Source organism: Camelina sativa, chromosome 1 (genome assembly GCF_030686135.1).
Source record: "Camelina sativa cultivar CO46 ecotype springtype chromosome 1, ASM3068613v1".
In the NCBI taxonomy this organism is placed as follows: Eukaryota; Viridiplantae; Streptophyta; class Magnoliopsida; order Brassicales; family Brassicaceae; genus Camelina; species Camelina sativa.
This window is the reverse complement of record NC_141880.1, coordinates 6951951-6973270: the sequence shown is the minus strand read 5'-3', so window position 1 is coordinate 6973270 and position 21320 is coordinate 6951951. Positions and strand designations below refer to the sequence as shown.

At 36.2% G+C, this 21320-nt stretch overlaps 3 protein-coding genes and 2 pseudogenes across 9 annotated transcripts; 3 read left to right on the top strand and 2 right to left on the bottom strand.

The window, feature by feature from the left end:
- Window positions 1-109: 109 nt before the first annotated feature.
- Window positions 110-610, top strand: LOC104705134 (F-box protein At3g17320 pseudogene; annotated as a pseudogene).
- Window positions 611-630: 20 nt separating this feature from the next.
- On the top strand, window positions 631-1275 carry LOC147949619 (putative F-box protein At3g17620 pseudogene; annotated as a pseudogene).
- Window positions 1276-2966: 1691 nt separating this feature from the next.
- Window positions 2967-8024, top strand: LOC104781653 (pumilio homolog 24). The gene is made up of 17 exons (XM_010506376.3): window positions 2967-3325; window positions 3445-3498; window positions 3661-3722; window positions 3816-3897; window positions 3999-4122; window positions 4211-4294; window positions 4442-4556; window positions 4754-4904; window positions 5015-5128; window positions 5434-5505; window positions 5615-5665; window positions 5751-5801; window positions 6004-6111; window positions 6220-6408; window positions 6510-6584; window positions 7230-7483; window positions 7594-8024. The coding sequence occupies exons 1-17, from the start codon at window positions 3116-3118 to the stop codon at window positions 7718-7720; spliced, it is 1923 nt and encodes a 640-aa protein (XP_010504678.2). The 5' UTR covers window positions 2967-3115; the 3' UTR covers window positions 7721-8024.
- A 167-nt stretch (window positions 8025-8191) lies between these two features.
- On the bottom strand, window positions 8192-10391 carry LOC104781642 (putative protein phosphatase 2C 41). Of its 4 annotated transcripts, none has more exons than XM_019246717.2 (6): window positions 10253-10391; window positions 9800-10068; window positions 9316-9603; window positions 9068-9185; window positions 8737-8960; window positions 8192-8643 (listed from the first exon to the last, which is right to left on the bottom strand). In XM_019246717.2, the coding sequence occupies exons 2-6, from the start codon at window positions 10046-10048 to the stop codon at window positions 8470-8472; spliced, it is 1053 nt and encodes a 350-aa protein (XP_019102262.1). In that variant the 5' UTR covers window positions 10049-10068; window positions 10253-10391; the 3' UTR covers window positions 8192-8469. The 4 variants fall into 4 exon arrangements, with proteins under 4 accessions (XP_019102262.1, XP_010504668.1, XP_087363830.1 ...); XM_010506366.2 differs by having other exon boundaries at window positions 9800-10071; window positions 10253-10382; XM_087507704.1 differs by having other exon boundaries at window positions 9771-10071; window positions 10253-10371.
- Window positions 10392-12557: 2166 nt separating this feature from the next.
- LOC104705124 (phospholipase D zeta 1) lies at window positions 12558-20875 on the bottom strand. 4 transcript variants are annotated; one of them, XM_087507667.1, is made up of 20 exons: window positions 20174-20875; window positions 19791-19892; window positions 19566-19672; window positions 19322-19460; window positions 18935-19100; window positions 18281-18454; window positions 17633-17875; window positions 17424-17540; window positions 16725-16864; window positions 16445-16594; window positions 15988-16144; window positions 15431-15910; window positions 15131-15241; window positions 14748-14894; window positions 14463-14660; window positions 14217-14318; window positions 13768-13899; window positions 13449-13514; window positions 13308-13369; window positions 12558-13154 (listed from the first exon to the last, which is right to left on the bottom strand). In XM_087507667.1, exons 5-20 carry the CDS (start codon window positions 19082-19084, stop codon window positions 12905-12907), a joined length of 2679 nt encoding a protein of 892 aa, XP_087363793.1. In that variant the 5' UTR covers window positions 19085-19100; window positions 19322-19460; window positions 19566-19672; window positions 19791-19892; window positions 20174-20875; the 3' UTR covers window positions 12558-12904. The 4 variants fall into 4 exon arrangements, with proteins under 4 accessions (XP_087363793.1, XP_087363790.1, XP_087363785.1 ...); XM_087507664.1 differs by having other exon boundaries at window positions 18935-19108; window positions 19566-19647; window positions 20174-20855; XM_087507659.1 differs by having other exon boundaries at window positions 18935-19108; window positions 20174-20765.
- Between the last annotated feature and the right edge of the window lie 445 nt (window positions 20876-21320).

The following is a 21320-nucleotide window of genomic DNA, read 5'->3' as shown; positions in this document are numbered from 1 at the left end:
ACTAATAGGTCCAGCAGCTTTCTATGTCTTGATGTCTTCTTCTATTGTCTTCTTGAAGAGGAGAAGAGTTTTCGAAGCTTAACCTAACTTGGCAACGACAGATTCAACAATGGCGGCGATGTCCGATCTTACACAGGATTTGGTAGAGGATGTGATCTTGAGAGTTCCGTTGACATCTCGTAAGGCAGTGCAGTCTACTTGCAAAAACTGGAACACTTTATCCAAACGATTGAGCTTTAGAAAGATACATGATGTCGTTAAAGCAAAGGCAGCAACAAAGCATGAGTCTCTGGCGATCATAATAATGGATTTTAAGGTTTATCTAATGAGCTTTGATCTCCGTGGAATTCACAATGACGAAAATGTTGACACATCTATAAAGCGAGAAGGTAAACTGATTAGCCTAAACGATGTAGATGGAGTCGATATATCTAGAGTCTTCCACTGTAGTGGTTTGTTGTTGTGCATCACCAAAGAATGTAATCCGAGGCTTGTGGTTTGGAACCCTTGTTGTGGACAAGCAAAGTGGATTGAACCTAGAAACTCTGACGGCAGAAAGGACAACTATTTGGGGTATCGAGCAAATCGCATCGAATTCACAAGATTTTGAGGTATTTGGATGTTCACGACATGAGTCATGAAAGGAATCTATTTGGTCAGTTTCAAATCTACAATCTTGACTCTAACTCATGGGAGGATGTTCAGGACACACCTCGCTGGAATCTACCTTTTCATCAACGTGGCGTGTCTCTCAAGGGGAATGCTTACTGGTTTGTTCAAAGTAAAAATCTAGGAGGTTCTTGTTTTTTACTTTGTTTTGATTTTACAACGGAGAGATTTGGACCGCATCTGGGTTTGCCTATTCACCCTGTTGCTGAAGATACCGTGAGTATATCTAGTGTCAGAGATGAGCAACTTGCAGTGTTATTTCAACGGCGTGGTTCATTACATATGGAGATATGGATTATGGACGAGATTGACCCTGGCAAGGTGTGGTGGTGGAGCAACTTGTTCTTAACGGTGAATATTAATCCACATACTAGTTACCAATACCCATTTGAACATGGAAGTTTCTTTGTTGACGAGGAGAAGAGAGTCGCGGTGGTTTTTGGTAGAGACATGGATGAACCTGATCACGACCACTTCCGCTACGCAGCTTATATCACTGGAAAGGATGGATACTTGAAAAAAGTAGATCTTGGAGAATCTACATTTAAATCTGGTTCCCCAGTTATGTGCTCTACTTATGTTCCAAGCTCAGTCCAAATCAACTAAGCTGCACCAAAGAGGCAACCAGATTGATTACGTAGTCCATTAAAATTTACAAAGCCTTATCTATGTTTTATTTTTGTCATCATCAATTTATTATTATTATTATTATCACTTAATTAGCTGGCTTCTCAAAACCTGCTATATTCATCATCCTTGCATTTCCAAAGGATATAGTGAATGAAAGTAGTACTGTATATCAGTATATGTATGTGATAACTCTCTCCTTGGCTTTTCCAACATTTCTTTGAAACGACAGCCGAATGCTTCTTGGAATTTTTACTGTGGAAGCTCTCATTAGCAATTAGGTGAAAAGAAAGAAGTAATAACCATGGCACCGTTACTCTCTTTAAATCAACATCGTATGGTCAAAATCTGGCAGAAACTAGGGGGTGTTATTCAACAAAGGTTTTTAATAGATTTAAAATATTAGTGGATTTTAGAGTCAAATGGTTTTATAAACGCTTTAAACGTGGATTTGGATGTCATTAGTGGATTTGAAAAGCTTTACTCATCGTTTTGAAAGTCATTTATTTACTAGTGGACTTTTTATTTTATTTTTGAAAGTAAAAAAAAATATATATAACTTATCCATAAATTATGTTGTGAATTAAAACCAACTAATTAAACTAATCGAACTGTTTAATTACGTTACATTACCTTTAGTTGGTAATGCAACTGTTAAATTACGTTAAGCCCACCTACCTTAGTCCATTGCATTTCTTGAGCTCTTTGAGTAGGCTTGATTGTCCTTCCTCCCTGGATCTTTTGAGAGGATACTACACAATCCATAAGTTTCTGTCCCATGATCAGACTAAATTTAGGAGAAACTAATAACAACTCAATTCTTATATCGAATTAAAATATATAAGCATCTGCATTAGCATCTATGATCAAATCTATATAGTTTATGGGGTTACTTGATATAGCTTGTTGTACGCCTTTCCTGTAGTTCACAAACATTTTCGGTAACAGGTGGTCCTTCACAAAGTTCTTAGTGAATGTTGATAGCTTGCTGTACGCCTTTCCTTTGGCCATGTTGTTCTTATCAGCAATGTTGATAAAACATTAATTTTATTTTCCAGCGGGTATAACTACTTATGCAGAACAAAACTCTCAAATAACTTATGAAACAAAAAAGAGGTAAACATGAAGAAAATTTGAGAGTCAAATTTTCGCGTAATAATGATGACGACAACGACGATGACGAGGACGATGATGATGAGGATGATGACGACGACGATGATAACGACGACGATGACGATGACGATGATCGTCGACGACAACGAATTGATTTTATTGGGAGAAATAATTATGAAAAGAGAGATGAAATACTTAAAAATTGTTAGGATTGTGTTTGTTTATGTTTTGGATGTAAAATACGTTAAAATCTAAAGTGAAACAAAATCCATTGGAAATAGAATAACAACGATTTTATAAGTGATTTAAAATTATCTAACAAATGTTAAATCCAATAACAGCAGATTTTATTATACTTTTAAAAATACCTAATTGAATAACGCTGAATTTTGAAATACACCCAACTCCATTAAAATCCAAGGTTGAATAACACCCCCGAAAAGATTTGGCAGTAAACCGAGATGCTAATTGATTTTGATGCAGAATCGGACCGGACCGGACCGGTTAATGGCAAAGCAGTAATTTTAAAGAAGCGGGAGCCTTATTTTGGTACTTTTGTCTTGTGTGTATCGCCGTCTCTATCTTGTTCTCACTCAAAAACCCTAGAAATTGTAAAACCCTTTCGGACCCCTTTCTCTATCTCTCTTCTTACACACAGACACCACCATTACAGTTTCAACTCAAGCTTTTATTTTTATTATCAACGATGTCTTCCAAAGGTCTGAAAACGCAGAAATCGACCAAGAGGAAGGATACCGAAAGCTCTGACAAATTCGTGTCTCAGAAATCGAAGAAGCCAAAGCTGGTGTCTGGAGACCAAAATGTTAAACCTAATTTTGGTAAACCTAAATCTTCTGGTGACAAGGAGCATCAGAACGTTAAGCTATCGAAGAAGGAGCTTCGTGTACAAGCTAAGGTAAAAAACATTTTTTTTTTTTTTTGGATATGGAATATGGTTTCTGATTTTAAGCCAAGTTGGAATTAGAATATGGTTTCTGATTCTTATTGAATGTGTTTTTTTGATTTGGATTGCAGGAGCTAACAGAAGCTAGGAAGAAGAAGAGAAAGCCTCATTACACTCTTGAGCAAGTATGTATCTTTTTGTAAAATTGAGATTTTTTTTTTTTTTTTTTTTTTTTTTTGTTTCTTGTAGTTATTGAAACAGAGGATTGATAAAAGTGTATGCCTCAAGCGCTTTAAATCAGGAGCGTGCATAGAACTGATCTTCACTTTCATTACTATATATAACAGGAGCTTGGATCTCTATGGGAGAAGATGAGGCGCCGTGACATTGGCAAGGAGGATCGTTCAAAGTTAGTATTCAATAAAGGATGCCTTAGGATTTAAAACGTTCTACATTTTGTTTGTTTGATTATTAATCTTTGTTTTCAAAAACTATTTGTTAGGCTTGTATCTGAAGCTATAAGAAAGATGAAGGGGAAGGTTCCAGAGATTGCAGGCTCACATGTTTCATCCCGTGTACTCCAGGTGTGTTTTTGCTTCTTTGAGTTTTATGGAATAAAGGCTGCCAAATTCCTAAGAACATATATCTTACAAAATTTGGTCTGTTGTTTTCTTCTGTTGCCTAGACTTGTGTAAAGTTTTGCTCACAAGCTGAAAGAGACACTATCTTCGCAGAACTCCAGCCACGCTTTCTTACCCTTGCCTCTAATAAATATGCTGTTTTTTTATTAAAGAAGATGTTGGATGGAGGTAAAGGCTCTAACTACTCAAGTTGAATATACAGCTAGTTGTATGCTTGCTTATACAAACTGTTAATTTGAGTGATTTATTTGTGCAGCATCTAAGCAGCAGCTGACAGCTTGTATATCCAGCCTCCGGGGACGTGTTGCTCATCTCCTCCGTCACCTGTTCGGATCTGTTGGTATGTAGGCTATACTGATGTAACATATTGATGTTTCAACATATATACTTTTGTACGACTTGCTTACACAAATTAAATATTTTATGTAATATGATGCGCATAGCATTTTTTGTTTCTTTTGAAGCTCACTTTTTTTTTTTTCTCAAGTTGTTGAGCATGCATACCATCTGGGAACTGCAGCACAAAAACAAAAACTCCTTGCAGAGTTGTATTCTACAGAGCTTCAGTTATTCAAGGGCTTGGCCTCAACTACCGAAAAAAGGTAAAATGTCATTTATCTTCCTTGTCTTCACCCTAGCTCATAAGAAATAGAAAAGCCAGGTCTCTTGTATTTATATCTAGAGAACTAGGAATCCCTTGGCTTTCCTTTTTGTTATTTGCGATGGTAATTACAAACTCGATATTGCTCTTTATTGTCATGTGTTGAACATATATTAAGAGTTACTGAATGTGGTTCAGGGTGGTAGACATCATCGCTAAGCTAGGACTGCAAAAAGATTCAGTTAACCGACACATGGCTGCTATTATCCAACCGATTCTTGAGAAGGGAATTGTCGACCATACTATCATACACAAATTGCTGATTGAATACCTGACAATAGCTGATAAGGTATATTATTATATATTTTATATATATATATATATATGTGTGTGTGTTTGGGAGTATAAATTTGCATTAGAGTCCTTTGTTATAATACTAAATGGATTTTTGTTCCGTAGACTTCTGCTGCAGATGTGCTTCAGCTACTGACAGGGTCCCTTCTTTTGCGTATGGTTCATACTCGTGATGGTTCTAGGCTTGCCATGCTTTGTATTAAACATGGAAGCGCTAAGGTACACATCCTCGTCGTTTTTCTTTTACTCCTTAACTTATAATTCAAGGCGTACCTCATATTATGGGTTTCATTTGTAAATCTGATGTCTTCTCTTTTGAAGTACATTGATCCTAAGTTTTCCTTTCTCTTTTAATGGTTGTATATGTAAATCGTGATTTAAATGTCAATATCAAATCAAACTTGTAAACAGATTTTCATGGTTGACATCTGTTTTGACCTCTAGTGCAAAAGACTGATGGTAGAGGTTTCCAAAGGAAACTTATAAGTCGAATTTCTGCTCTCTCTAAATCATATTCTTTGCAGGAGAGAAAGATGATTATCAAAGCAATGAAAGATCATGTTCAAAAGGTGGCTTTTGATCAGTTTGGAAGTATGGTAAGGAGGCCTTTAATTATTTTCTTTTTGATTTACCACTAATAGTACTTCACTGTCGGTTTGTATTTGTCTTTTAGATAATAACTCCTTGTCTACCATGTGTTCTTAGGTGCTTGCATGTATTTTTTCAATAGTTGATGACACAAAGCTCGTGACCAAGGTAGTTTCACTGAGCCAAATAAAAGATGCTGGAAGTCTATATGCTTATGTTCTAATTCTTCTGAAACTTGTTTAATCATACACAGATAATTGTCCGTGAGCTTGAGCCCACCTTAAAGGATCTTGTTATGGACAAGGTTTGTGTTCCTTATATATGAAACTATTCTGAGATGAAATTTTACCTTATCTTTTCTTGGATCTGATGACATCTACCTTTTGTTGGTTCCATTTTGTACATAATTTTGGTCCTTTGTATTTTAGGCCTTTCTAAATTAATATGTTGGAATCTTCCTGTAATTTTTTTCTTCCTTAACGTTTGCTTCAAAATTGTGTCTGCAGAATGGTAGGAGATCGCTATTGCAGCTACTGCGTCCGAATTCTTCACGTTATTTCAGCCATGATGATTTGGCCTCTCTTGATCTGTCTGTTCCATCACTTTGCTCAAAGGTATGATGATATATCCCGAACTATCTTTTCAATTAAAATGCTAGAGTTATTCATTCTTATGAATTTTTACTGGATCTAAAACCCTGTCTACCTTTTCCATTCTTTAAGGATAAGTCAGAGACATCCTCTCTAACAAAGGACGCATATGGTAACGAATCTGGTGAGGAGACGAAGGATGAACAAGAAGATACAGTAACTGAACATTCAGATCATGAAGAAAACGTCAAAGCTGCAGGCGGTAAAAAAGATCCCCTTGTGAGAAGACGGGAGTTGCTCGTCAACAGTGGCCTTGCTGAGGTCTGTGTGACGTGGTGACTCAGTTTTCAGTTTCTTGATTGTTTTCTGATATAATTTAGTTTTATTACTTGCTCACGGATCATTTTTGATTTGCTGGACAGAGTCTTATTGATGTGTGCGTGGAGAACGCCGAGGAATTCCTCAAGTCTAACATTGGCAAAGAGGTCTTGTATGAGGTACTGAAAATTGTTTTATCACATCTGATACGTTTTGTATTTGTAAAAAACCTTAGAACAGAACCAACGACAATGATAAGAAGTACTCTTTGATAAAAGACAACGGTTACAACCAAGAGATATGTTTGATGGAGTCTCTTCCCTCCCCCTTACAATGTTTCACCCAAAAGATCGATAAAAACAACCCTCACCCACCTACTACATAAGTACTACTCTTGAGCCCCTTGTCCCCACACAAAAGATCCGTTACAGTCTTCTGCAGAAAGATAGTGACTCTTATTCCTTACTTTAGATAAACTCTCTCTCCAAGGCCCACTACATCTTCTTGGAGCTACTGGATCCATTGTGATGGACTACTAGCCACTTGGGCTTTGCTTCTTCTTCCTTCGGTACTGGTAGAGTATGGGAGGATGTGTAGTCTCAAACGTATCAACATCTTTCGTCGGTTATAGTCCTGTTATAAAAACGTTAGGGGGTAAATCACTCTAATCTACCTCTCATAGCAGATGCTACTGACATTCAATATCTGTTGAAGTTCAATCACTCCCCCGGATAGATCATATGTTTTGCTAACAAATGCTAATTTCCAGCTTTCTTTTCTTTTGTGATGATCTCCTTCCTCTTTTTTCACGTTTTTTGTATCAGGTTGCAGTCGGAGGCGCTGATGGTATTCTTTGCCCATCTCTGAGCGAGAAGCTGTGCGAGCTGTACGAAGCTATTAGTTCTGTAGCAGCAAAGCCCAAACCCCAAGAATCTGAGAAGGATTCAGAGCACATTATGGAAAACTTTCACTCAAGTCGGACCATAAGAAGGCTTGTCTTGGATTGCCCTGGTTTTGCGTCCACTCTCTTTAAGAAGGCCTTGTCTGGAAAATGCAGGTCGTGGGCTGCAGGACACTGGTTAGTTAGCCTAATGACTCCTCTCATACATCCATTTATCTGCAAACAACTAGGTTTTTTTAGTGACGTCTTGAAATCTTACTCTGTGTTAAATCTCATTTTCTTGGCAGTTCAAAGATACTATCTGCTTTCCTAGAGACTGAAGATCTTCAAGTTCGTGAGATGGCTAAACCAGAGCTTCAGGTGTTGGTGAATGAAGGTACTTTGAAAATCTCAGCAAACAAAAAACCTGAATGATACAGCATCCAAGCATCGTTGAAACACTTGGCTCTGTTGTGTTCTCGACTAGTGCGCTGAGACTAGAAAATACCTTAAAATGTACACATACGACAAAATATAACAGAGTGGGGTTTCAGTTTTTTTCCAAACAGGTTACTAAGTTTCAGAATTGGGAATCTAGGGTTTGGCAAATTTTGTCCTTACTTTCTTCTTATGTAGTTCTGTAGTTTATCTTCCTGCAACTATAAAACAGCGGTCACGAGAATGGCCTTTTTTGTAACTCAAAATTCAAACGCAATCGTTAATTGCCTTCTTTTTTATAGTTGATGATTTCATGGTATTTCATATTTGGCTAGATTCTCATAATCCATCTTACTTAGATTTCTCATAGTTTTGTACTAGGAACTACTATTGTCTATTGATCGGAGCGATGCATTTGATTCACTGCTTAATCCTGCCATTTAAATGTTACGAGAGACCCCTAGAGGATTGTATAGTAAGATTTGGTTGCCAATAACAATGATCAACATATGAAGTTATGATCCATTACATACCAAATTTACAAAAAAAAAAAAAAAAAACCATGATGAAACTCTTACTCACCCATCTCTCCATTCTCAACCACTCTCCTCACAATATCTATTATTATCCTATGTAAATGTATATATCACATTTTTGTTTGTTCATTGACGCTCAAAATACATTGATAAAATGTATATGCTAATAATATAGTCATAGAGGCTAAAGGAGAGAGTAAAAAGTAAAAACTAACAAGGGCGAAAGAAGAGACAGAGAACAGAAATATCATCCATGGCGATGCTTCTTCTCTTCCTACGCCAAAGCACCACAGCTCTCTCTACTAATCTCTTTGCGCTCTTTCTTCTCTCTTTAACTCCTCTTACTATCTCCACTGCCTCATCGTTCGTCATCACATCCCACATCTACATACACACACATGCATATTAGTACACAATTATATACGTTTTATCAAATTTGATTATGATACAAATGAGAGTAGATTGATATGAGATTACCCCATCGGTGGCCAAGATGAGAAACTGGTCCTTGTCGGTTATCTTTCGGTATGTTACTTCCGGTTCAGATACTAAACCGAAGTCTTTAAGGCAGTAATCTCCGAATGCTCTTGAAACAGCTAAACCGAGTGATCCTCCATTCGGCATACCAACCCGGTACACCCCCGGTTCATCGTCTAGGCAGAACAATCGTCCATCATTTTGTTTAATCCGTTCTGCTTCCTCTGTTTTAACCGGAAAAGATTACTTACCAATTGTCATTTTCTATTTTATCGAATCTTTTCATCGAAATATTTAAACTGTAAATATGAAAAGGCTTCTAGAACTATACCGGGAATGTTCGGTTTAAAGTCTACTGAGAGCTGAACCGGTACTACGTTTCCGTCATCAGAAGTTGTTGCTAGTACAGCTCTTGAGTCACCAGCATTTGCTATAACAAGATGATCACCCTTATAATACCAAAAACAAACTTCAACATTAGTAAGATTAAATACTCTCCGAACATCTATATATTAGCCTATATATATCATATAGTATGTAATGAATAGTTATTGTATGGTTAGAAGAACATATATGTACCTGCAAAACAGCGATTAGAGCGGTGCAACCGCTGCAGTAAGAATCAATGGAAGGATTGATCTTGAGATCAAGATCGACGACGGAGAATGTTTTGAGACAAGCTTGCTTCCAGAGATCCAACGGAGAGTAACATTCCGGTGACGATGATAAGGAAGCAAGAGTTTGTTGCCATTGGCAAAGCAGTGAATATGGAAATGACTTTTTTACTCTTTTGGCTATCACATGTCCCCATGGTCCATGCCCATCAAACATGCCACAAAATGTTATGTCATCTTGGCACCCAAATCCCTACATATAGTGTAACATAAATTCATAAAATTAGTTTTTAAACTTCTCAACAATCATATATACACAATTTAGTAAGTTCATGTCATGATTCCATTTCAACATATCGTTTTGCTATTTTTTTTTATAAAGTTTATAGAATCCGTTTCATGGAAAGAAAGAAGAATTACCTAACATATAGTGTTTATAAAAATTGTACCTCCCAAACGATGGCACGATCTTGGTTGATTCCTTTCTCACCTCTATTAGAACAAATAGAGGTAAATCTCTTAGAGCTTTCAGAACTAACACATCCTGAAGTACCGAGCAAAGTCGAGTTCTTCTTGGAATCTTTTATCATCGATTTTGCGATCTCTCTCCCTCCATCTTCATTTTCCGGAGGAATTTTACCTTTCTTTGTCGATACGGTTCTCGCAAATCCGTCCAAAAACGCCGGTAAAAGCACCATAATATTATGCTTTTATGATCCTACTAATATATGTACGTACAACTTTAAGTCATGAGTTTTTGATAATTAACAAGTACTAAGATAATTTAGGTATCTTTGAACACATGATTCTTGCAGCTTTAAAAAGAATAACCAACAAAAGAAGAGCATCCAAAAAACGAAAACAACATAAGAAACCAAATGAGAATCGGAGGTTAATAATACCTTTTCTCTTGTGAATGAATATTCTTGATCGGAGTTTCTCAGTTGAATATTATTCATGTTAGTGGATTTACTACTTATATAAGCTGGTGAATGGTCTCTATGACTCATCATCATCTTTCGCTTTCTCTCCGACTATTCTAAGCCTTTTATTTTAGTACACGTACAAATACATATATACATACCTTTTTGCATGTCGATAAGGACACGTATATGTTATGAAAAAGTTGACGACAATTTTTTTTTTAAAAAGAGATTATATAAAAATTAAACAAATAGCTATATCTATGTTTTGTTAGTATAAGGAAAGGTATATGTATTCTCCATTGAAAAAAGAAGATTAAATGTAACATAGACAATTAACTGCGGATGAGCTAGGAAATTAAGAAATTACATATGTTCTATCTAAAACTTGGACTAAGGAAAATAGTCTAGAATTGAAATATATAGACCAATTAGTGATATAAACTCGAGCGAGCTTTTATGCTGTTCTATTTTATATGTAAACTCGTAAGAGAAAAATAAAATTACATGAGTTCTCTAATGTTGATCGATGTTATTTCCAAACAATCATCAAAATGTAAGAAAATTGCGAAAACAGATTATTTTTGGGGTCAAAATAACACAAACAAACAAAAAAGCGTTACAACAACCACAGTGAATAACCAATCAAAGTTTCATTTTTGTTGTCACGATATATTATAATAAAGCTTAAGACCGACAAATGAATAAATTATAGCTGGTTAATACCTCATTAGGATAGAGATGTATAAACTTTAAAATTAAGAAAAAAAAGTCTAGATAAATGTGGATGTGGAAGAAAGTATAAAATGATATCATGTGGGGTTTGTTACACAATAAGCACTTGTCCAAAAAAAGTTGTGGCTGTGAGAGGCTCTCGAATCAAAAGCTAATGGGTAAGTAAGTGCCTTTGATCCGAAACAACTCTTATCTTTGATATTATTATTACATTTTGTCAAACGATGAAATGATAGGTTCCTATCATTCAAATGTAATAGATTTAAAACCGACATAGTTACGATGTGTATGTAAAACTCACGCTACTTAAATATAATTTGTAGAAACGTTGAATATTAGCAGTCGACTAAATAATTTTATGTAGCCAAGTTTTAGGTCGTAATCTAGACTACCATGAAATTTGTTTACATACCGTTTTTGTGCTGCAATGACTAATAATAACCTAAAATAGCTAAATAATTCTAAGCAAGCCATGCATTACAATAGATTATAATCATTTTTTTAAATAACTTTTCGGGGTCATAAAAGAGAAGAACATCTGTCCCTTTGCACAATTGAAATGGATAAATTATATAAAATACGTATATATGTATGCAATTAAGACATGGGATCGTCACTACCAAAAAAAAAATTAAGACATGGGATCGTAGGATTTTTTTTTTTTTTTTGTATGTGTTGTATATACAATCACATATTCACACATGTATCAGGTTCTCTATGTAATTTTATTGTCTTTTAATTTGATTTCTTTGCACTTTTGATCTATGCCTAAAGATGGCTAGTCCATATGTTAGATTTTATACATGTCCACTTGGCTAGATTTCTTAGGTAATCTATAGATATCAGTGCTTACGACTTTAGGTTACAATTTAAGTTTGAAATAATTATTAAAATTAAGAGTGCGGACTTGCTTTGGTGGGTGGTAATAATATTATTATGAAATAAAGTTGCATAAAATATGGAAAGAGATAATACTAATTAATGTGCACTAGATGGAATATGCTAAATGCATGGTCACAATGTAACAAACTAATAATCAGTTCTAATTCTTACTTGGGAAACCTTTAAATAAGATCAGCTGAACCATATGCACCCGAACCAAGTTACAACGCCAAGATTTACTTTGATTTCTTTTAGTTATAAGTAATCACAAGTTAGGCTTCAATATTAATACTCTGATCATGAAAAGTTCAATTTTGATTAGAAAATAATCATAACTAAACTAATATTTTTGTTGTTGTTTCCGGTTTCATTTACTTTCAGAAGAGTAGACCTTCAAACCGAAATCAGCACTTTTCATATATAAGTTGTATGAATAAATATATATTGATCACCAAATCCCCCACATGCTCTTACTTTTTTTATCTTTGAATTTTCTTTTGCAAGTTGAGAGACATAACAGACAAATAGATACAAACAGTCGGAACAAAATACGACACAACAAGGAGATACAAGTGGTGTAAAGATGGAGTTGTTTGATTCAGAGGCAAAACAAAGAATTAGACCCAAACACATTTGTCACATCGCATTTTCACATGGCACCTCGTGGTTCTCGACATCAACGTTATATTATTCTGTCTTTTAACGCATAATTACAAATCATATATGTGGGTGACAAGTTCAAAGCTAAAAGCATAAGATAGTAAATATTTAACTTGACCTGTTTCTTCTTTTTTTTTTTTACTTTACCTCGGAAGAGAGAAACCAAAAATCTAGCAAAATGGCTTCTCTTCTGAGTTCGTTTCCTCCTGATTCCACATATCGTATCCCTATACAAACATCTTTAATTTTTTCTCATAAACATATGAGATGAAATGGTTAAAGGTAGCAATGAAATATCTCTTCGTGTAGAGTGATCACTGAATAAAATCCGCGATCAAGAATTGAGGTATGATCTCAATGGAAGACTTGAGGGGAGGCGTAGTATTCACTCTCATTGAAGACAGGTCTTAGATCTTCTTTACACATGAAATCTAAAGGAAATGAGACGAGATGTCCCTTTACCGACTTTAGTCTGTCCATTGGATCGCTCCTCTTGATGTCTCCATTATGGTAAGATTCCAGCTTCTCCGGTGCTATTCCCAAGTCAATCGTTGTGTGTCCCAGTTTCTCTTTCCAGTACGATATCCCTTGTCTGAAGGCCATTCTGCATATATACATATCCAAGAGGTTTCACATTCCAAGGCCATCGATCAATCAGTCTAATATATTTTCGTGTAGAGAAGAACTATTTTCAAGCTTAAGTTCACTACTTAACATTATTATAGTGTCCAAAGGTGGAAAAAGATCGGAATTGTACCTTGAATGGATGAGATCATTGGGCACACAAGAGAAGACATCCTGATATATCATTGTGTTTGTCTGCGTTGGGATAAATAAGCGTACGGGTTATATCTGGCCAGTGAAAATACAAATTTCACCATGTAATCACGTTGCTAACCTTTGCAGTTGCCATCCATATATTCTTGTAGGTTGAATCAGAGACGGGATCCATAATCTGATCGATCTACAACGAATAACCAAAGATCATATTTTAGCAATATAAGCATGGGAAGCATTTATAGTCTTAAGACCCTATTCAATCATAATCAATGTTTAAAGTTCATCCCGGTAAGGTTCAGATCATCTTTCATCATTAGGTATAAGTACAAGAAATAATTTCCATTGCTTTTGAAGTTTAAAAACTGCTTATATACTGTTATCTCTAATACAATTTCGTAAGAACGTTATAGAGAGAGAGTTAAAGATATGATACAAACCTCTCCACTACGAAGTCCAAGGTGCTCGGACCACAGAGAGAGCCTAAGACTTGAAGAAAATTTTCCAGCCTTCCATGGCTTTCCTGCCATGCGGGAATCTACTAACTCTGTGTCTTCGATTAGTACTCCGATCTGATATAGAGCATATAGAAGCATGTTATGATTTTTAATGTTCAGATACACACGGTCATTAAAAAAACCTTCTACAGCATACTAAAATTAATTTAGCCCCAACTATAAACTCTCCTATAACGTTTTGAGATAGAAATACTTTATTTTCTTTCCACCAGCAAAAGAAACAAAAGCTTTTTCACTGAGACCTACTTCCATTCTTCTACCTTTCTAACTCTTTCTGTTTTTAACTTGATCTCCACCTTAGTGTCAAATATGAAATAGGCTTTTGGAAATCAATGTTTAACACAAAAAAGCACGTGAGTATAAAATATGACCTCAGAATCCCTTGAGCCAAGTAAACTCCGGTCGTTGATATTGGCAGATCCAATCAATGCGGCACGGTCATCAATTATCATGATTTTACTGTGAACATACACCTGCATGGAGAAAAAAAATTAGCATTCCCGTTTTTCATACTCATTACCGCTACGTTTACACACATGTATAAGAGGCATATGGTGTTGTGGCCACAAAAAAGGTAGCAATGAGCAAAGCTAGCCCATGAATGATTGAGTTTTTACCTGACTAGTGGCGACAGGTCCATCCTCAGAAAGTTTACCATATGCCCTGAGGCCGTAGAAGGAAATATACTCATGAGCCTTTGGGCCAATAGTATTGTAAAGATTATTCAGTATTGAGTTCTGTCCCCTGTATATGGTTCGATACTGCCAATGCATTATGGCTCTAACAGATGCTGCACCACTGTCGTCAATACCTCCCTAGCAGACGCACAAGCCGGTTTAGAAAATTTCATCTCAAGGGGAAACTTTTTTTGAAACAGATACAGTTTTCTAGATGAAACTAACCTGGAAACCTGGGAGGAGAGGTATAACAACAACAACCCTGAAACTTTTCTTCTCGTTATGGGCACGCAAAATCCTCTTGTACAATGCTTCTAAGACACGGTTCTTTATTGTGTCATCTCCAGAAAGGCCTGATATGAAAAACTGATTCTGGAGACACATTGCACACCATACAAACAGTAGTCAGAAAAATGAAGACAATGTGAACCTATGGCCACTACTACAGTTTCAAGAACCAAGTTACTTGTATCATCTGAAAGGTGACTTAATGCTACGATAGCAGGCTGTTTCAATGAAACTCTATATGATGCTCAGCCATTGGTCTATCAAGCTGAACTCATGCAAACCCGAGATTCCATGAAAAAAAATAATCTTATAGCTAATACCTCAATGTAGATAAAATGTTCAGCTTTGTCAATGAGAGAACGGTAAGCAGAATGGATACTCTCTTCAACTTGGCTTGTTCCAGCAGACCACTGACTGACACTTCGTATAATCTGAAAATAGGTCCAATCAGTGCTAAATGTTGAAGGAAAATTCACATTTTTTTATCACGAGAAAAATTCAAAGATAAAAAGCTGGAGGCAAGAAGGAAACAGAATAGGATCCTACGCCAACTGCAGCAGCTGTATTTAAATTTGAAATTCAATAGATAGTTGATATAAATAAACTTCCATAACACCCACCTGACAGCGGCATGAAGTTCTCGGACCGACTTGCCCAGTCTCATCTGGCGACCCAACCTGATAATCACGTTCTTGTGTTTCCCACCACTCTGAATCTATCGTATTAGACTTACGCTTTGCTACTGGAAGATCTAGCCCATTACGATCATCTACAAATCCCCTCATAGGAGTATCTCCATCAACTGGTTCAACTTTCAATTTCCGGAAAGAGAAAGGACCATTTCTATTGTTTGTTCCATTTTCTTTATTCCCCCCACTCGAACCATCCTGATCAACAGGTTCTTGAGGCAAAAGTAATGGAATGTCCTGCAAAGATGATCTAGAAGAAAATGAATCATCTCTTCTAATCCCTTTAACGCTGTCTTCGTCTTTATTGCATTCAATGTCTGACTCCTCTTGCCTTCCCATGTAGTGGGGTATAACCATATGATGCTGGGGCATAAGAAGCGGAATTGAATCCTCATACGGTGCTTTGTTTCTCTGTAATAACCATTGATTATCATGTGGTTATAACAAGAAAAACAAACAGATGAAGAAAGCTAAAGAAGTATATGAACCTTAGCATAGTTCCAGCGTTGAACAAAGTGCCTAGCCACGTCACGGCAAGGTGGTCCCCATAAAGCACAATGCACGTCATGCCAAGGCATCCGTGGATGTTTTCTACGGTCTAGTTCATCTTTAAGAGCATCCTCCCAAGTATTGGGTTCAGACTCTCTGGAGAAATTTAATAGTGTTCAAACAGAAAAATCAGAGGGTGGAACTGGGAAAGGTGAAATGAGTAATGGACATTCTGATTTGTATTTTTAATGTCCAAAATCTGATTGGTGGAAACCCACCGAATAGTTTATCTTCAAACATCACAGCTAAAAATTACTTGCAAGTGACACACAAGTTCTTCTTATTGTAAAAAGTAACATGGTAAAATGAAAAAAAAAAGATTTGACATGTCAAAATCAACTGTTTATTCGCAATGATAAATCTGTTAATACTCATGTTAAAGATGGAAATTCTTACCTGGGGTTATAATAGTCCTTTCCAGGCCATGTCACAGAAGGGTTATCTCCAACTTTATGTTCAAACGTGTCATACCGGCCAAAACACAAGTCCAGCCCTCCAATAAAGCAAACCTGATTATCGACGATGACCAGTTTTTCGTGGTGTGACCTACAAAGACATGTGGAGGTACTACTAATCAATGTGCTTCCCAATTGTTTTTGTTGTCACATAAACTAGAAAGAAAGCATTGTGACATATTAGAGTGATATATTATAAACTGTCTAGTGTCATATCATACCAGAGGTAGACACCACTTGAGAAATGATCAGGATAACGAAGTACCCTCACATTCTCATGAATGCCAAGAAGCCTGCGTTTGCTATATACACTGTTGATTTTTAAAGCAAGAGCAACCTCTTTGTAGAGTAGGATGTATATCTGAAAAAGATAGTAATACCCAAATGAAACAAAATTAAAACAAACTATGACAATTTCTCATCTCAACCTGGAGTAAAAGAATGAAAAAAATATGACCGAACTATGAAAATTGGAAATCTACGGGTCCAGAATAAAAAGTAAGAAAATAGAGAAAACCGAAGTCAGTATTCAATTTTTACCAAGATTATCCCCAAGTATAACGAGCACCGAATACACTAAACTTGACCAAAATTCAACTGAAAATAATGCTAATTGTCGAGAGGACAGAAAAAAAAATGATCACAGCCAAAAACTACTTATGTTTACCAAATTTCCACCAAGTATACGCAAAAACTATGGCTCTTTCAATTCTCTGCAAGATCACAGAATAAATCTTACAAGGCATGCTACCAAGAGACCGGCATAGCTATCAGTGGAAAGATCCCAAAAACAAGGTTCTAAATAAGAAAACGTGCTCAATTCTCCAAACCTGGCAAGTAAGATCTACATTGCAGATTACAGACATGCGACACAACAGACAGCTATCAATACGTGTATGTCTGTAGTAACTAGTAAGTACCTGAACTCCTTGCTTGGCTTTATTCTCCAACAAGTTGTCAAGTCTGGAAGAAGTATGCGAGTCAAAAGGGCGCCTAAGATAGAGTTCTGGGCACACCCACCAGCCACAGATGAAAATCTACAAGAAAAAGAAACAAACAGATTAATTTAAAATTTATAAGTTTCAACACATCATTCGTCTCCACACCCAGTAATGAAAAGTGGTAAGACCTCAGATTTAGCATTTTCAATGGCTGCAGCAATGGCTGCAAAAGCTGCTCCACCATCTATAAACCACTGGGCCTGACTTCCATCATCCGTCAAACCCCTTGGGGGAGCATATGAGCCAAAGCGATGGGGATGGCACCAACCCTCAGGAGGTCTTAGCGCAGCATCGTTAATAGAAGCCACCCAATCTTTAACTTTTGCACTACTCTTTGCCCTTATTCTTATACTCCGGTTTCCAGATGTTACCTGGGACATTTTAACAAAAATTATATAGCATGGATTATTCATAACTTCTAAAAAAACATCTGACCCCAGAAATATTTGTGCAGGCTGAGGATTCAACTTTTAAGCTTATAAAAGAAGGATTCAGTGGGCTACCACTTTAATTGACTACACATGGACATCCTAATTTTCTTGGTTATCAATTTCCCACTGCGCAGTTGAGGTGATAGTCTTCATGCATAATAGATATAAATTTAGGAAATATAACTTGGAAAATTTACTTTAATTTCTAGTAGAAGCATAAAAGAAATAGATAATCAACCAAGGGGTATTGAAAATAAAAGATAAACAAGAAAGTTTATTTAGATGGAGTAAGCATACATATATGATATAATTGATTGAAAGATAAGTAGGAGAGTAACAGCTAACCTTAAATGCATGCCGCAAAGGATTATGATCCTTCAGTTCTACTGCTAGTGATACATCCACACCATCATTTCCATTAGAAACTGGTAGGACATCAAAAACGATTATATCTAATAGCTTCGCATCAAATGGATCTTCTAATAAGGCGAGAAAACCAGGCTTTAGTACCCCCCACACCTGTACTGGAGAAAAACTAAACCTTAGATACCATCCTGTCGTCAGATTAATTTTAATGTCTGATCAGGAGCAAAAGACATGAACTGTTAAAGGAGACAACTGCATTTTATAACATACACATTGAAGAATCTACAGTCGATTTAGAAAAACAATTATACTTCTTCAAACTTAATATCTCATAACGGCGGTGAAGCTGGCAGAGAAGTTTGTTGCATAAAACCTCTCCAGTGAGAGTAGTAACATATTTTGTCATTAAAAAAAATTACTAAAGATGAAATCTATTTCTTCAGATAAATAAGTTTTTCATAGCATTCAACGAATTAAGAGACAAAGCAAGAGTAGGAGAGGGGGCAAGAATAACAAAAGAACATATAAACAAAGCTCACGAGTCACCCAATCGGAACGTCCAGAGGTAAACCAATTTATCATAGCAAAATACAAACTACACGAGTATGAGCAAGAAAATTAGAATTTCCATACCTTTTGCCAATTATCATTGCAGCAACAGAACCAACAGCATCCACAGCATCTATTAGAATCATCATCACTCTTTGAAATTTTCGGTAGATGTTTTACCATAATATAGTCTTCTTTCAATTTGGGCCCATACTCTGGTGAGAATGACAACATCGAGACCTCCAAAAACCTGCAAACCTATATTAGGCATTTAGGATTTAACTATGCAAGCAAGCCTCAGAAATAGAATGATGCTCAATTTGTAATGAGAATACAAGCATGAAATGCACGAAACCCTTTAAATAAACACTTGATGTATTCAGATTTTCAAGCTAGAACAGAAGAGAAAACTAGGTATTGACTATGATAAAGTAGTTAGACCACCCAGCAAAATAGATTATACAAACATACCTCCCGTGAATTGACAATATCAAGATTCCCTAGAAAATGATTCAAATATTCTTGCATCGCATGCTTTCCTCTAACTGATATGGACTGCTGTCTGCCTAAAGGACGAATGACTGGCAAAGCAGCGCTTGAAGGAACATCTCTGAACAAAACAGCCTACTCGTCAGAAAATAAAGGCATCCGTTGGAAGAGTACAGACGCAGGTCAGCAACTTATCCAACCAAAAATAATGCCCAACAGGTCTGACCTATTTTTGGCACTCTCATCTTGATGCAGCGGAACTTCATCAGCATCTTCATCTTGCACAACGGGTGCATGATCCCCTATTCCTAGATTTTGAAGCCATTCTTTAACCTTTAATGTGATATTCGAAAGAAAAACTACATCAAAACTCGATGTAACATCAAGTATGCAATATAAAAAAAGACTTAGAATCAGACCAAGAGAAACAAAAACTAGTAGAAACACAAACCTGTTCCTGCTTCTCGTGAATTTCTTCAATAAAAGCACGTTTCTTCAATGCAAAATGCAAATAAAATACTTGAGATGCTTTTTTTACAAGCTGCCACTTGAACTGTGACATAAAAGCACTAAAAGTTAGGACTCAAGAATTACAATGTAATCAAAAAGTAGAAAAGCTCCACTAAAATAGTTAGCACCATTTCCACTAAAGTAAGGAGAAACATATAACTATTGATAAATGTATCTCTGTTTCGAGCTTCCCAATCAGCCAAATAACAACACCGAGCAAACAAATTCGAAAAAGTCGATAGTCTAATCCAAGCATCTATAAGTCTGACCTAAATTATAATAGTACGAAAGAGAGATAAGAGGGAAACAAAGAGATGGACTCGCCTGCTTATATTGGCACTCAATTGTGTAAGACAAGAGTACGGGGCTAATATCGCCGGCATCAGGACGAGAGACGGAGACGATAACAGCCTTGGGTAATTCTTCGAAAATACGATTAGACTCCTGAATAGGAGCCGAGGCGAAAGAGAAGAGCGAAGAGACCATCGAAGGAAACTGCTCAGGCTGCATCTGAAAGTATCGTCCTCCACCACTGGCGGGAGACATCAACTGCTCAGATGCCATTTTTTTTTCCTGATCTCTTCAAACCTCCAATTACTCAATTCGATCGTTGAATTCAAGATCTACCAAAACAAAATTCCGTCTCTGGTCGCGTGAAATTACGGGATGCTTAATTATATATCCCCGGGGAATTCCGATGAGAATCCGATTAGTCTGAAGAAGACGAAATCGTTGGACGATCTAGAGGATCGCAATGGAAGACAAATCAATCTAAGGGGAAAATTCAAAAGTCGGGGGAGAGAGAGAGACACACGAACACGGTTATTTTGATTTACAAGTGCACGAAGAAACAAAGTGAACATGAGAATTGAACTACGTCGACTTTGACCTCTCTCTTTTTTCCTTTTTTTGTACCGGATACTCCAATTCTGGACGGATCCGGGTTTTATTTATTTCTTTTACTATCCTTTTTTTTTTTGACAACATTCTTTTACTATTTTCTTACAAAGTAAAGTAACTAACATTGATAAATCAAACTATAATATAAGTAAATTTATATGTAAAAAATAATCAATATTCAATCATAATTTCAATCCATATTTACTTTTTGACCAATAAACGCATCCCACGTGTTCAAAGCTATAGGATTAATTGATATTTGGATATTGGTTATTGGGGGAAAAAAACAAAAACAACTTACCCCACGTATTAAATATTTGGTATCCATAATTATCTTTACACCTGGGATATGTTTTTGAAATATATATATTGAATGGTGTTGGATAAACATCATTTTAATTGTTGACAAATTCACTATATTAAAACTTAAGTTGATAAAACTGTGATTAAATATGTGTTACAATTGTGATTTTGACACATGGTTGAATAAGGAGGAACCCCAAAATTGACAAGTGACATTTACCCAACTTATAGTTTCAAAACAATGGGATTAAAACTGGTGAAAATATAT

Excerpts from the sequence above, each read along its gene's own strand:
- LOC104781653 (XM_010506376.3), top strand. The coding sequence starts at position 3,116 with ATGTCTTCCAAAGGTCTGAAAACGCAGAAATCGACCAAGAGGAAGGAT. Across the intron at positions 3,326-3,444 it reads AGCTTCGTGTACAAGCTAAG|GAGCTAACAGAAGCTAGGAA; the intron begins GTAAAAAACATT and ends TTTGGATTGCAG. Across the intron at positions 5,129-5,433 it reads TTAAACATGGAAGCGCTAAG|GAGAGAAAGATGATTATCAA; the intron begins GTACACATCCTC and ends TATTCTTTGCAG.
- LOC104781642 (XM_019246717.2), bottom strand. The coding sequence starts at position 10,048 with ATGGTGCTTTTACCGGCGTTTTTGGACGGATTTGCGAGAACCGTATCG. Across the intron at positions 8,961-9,067 it reads CTTTAAACCGAACATTCCCG|AGGAAGCAGAACGGATTAAA; the intron begins GTATAGTTCTAG and ends CGGTTAAAACAG. Across the intron at positions 8,644-8,736 it reads TCATCTTGGCCACCGATGGG|ATGTGGGATGTGATGACGAA; the intron begins GTAATCTCATAT and ends GTGTGTATGTAG.
- LOC104705124 (XM_087507659.1), bottom strand. The coding sequence starts at position 20,413 with ATGGCATCTGAGCAGTTGATGTCTCCCGCCAGTGGTGGAGGACGATAC. Across the intron at positions 19,893-20,173 it reads TTGAGTGCCAATATAAGCAG|TTCAAGTGGCAGCTTGTAAA; the intron begins GCGAGTCCATCT and ends TTTATGTCACAG. Across the intron at positions 19,673-19,790 it reads TTCACGAGAAGCAGGAACAG|GTTAAAGAATGGCTTCAAAA; the intron begins GTTTGTGTTTCT and ends ATCACATTAAAG.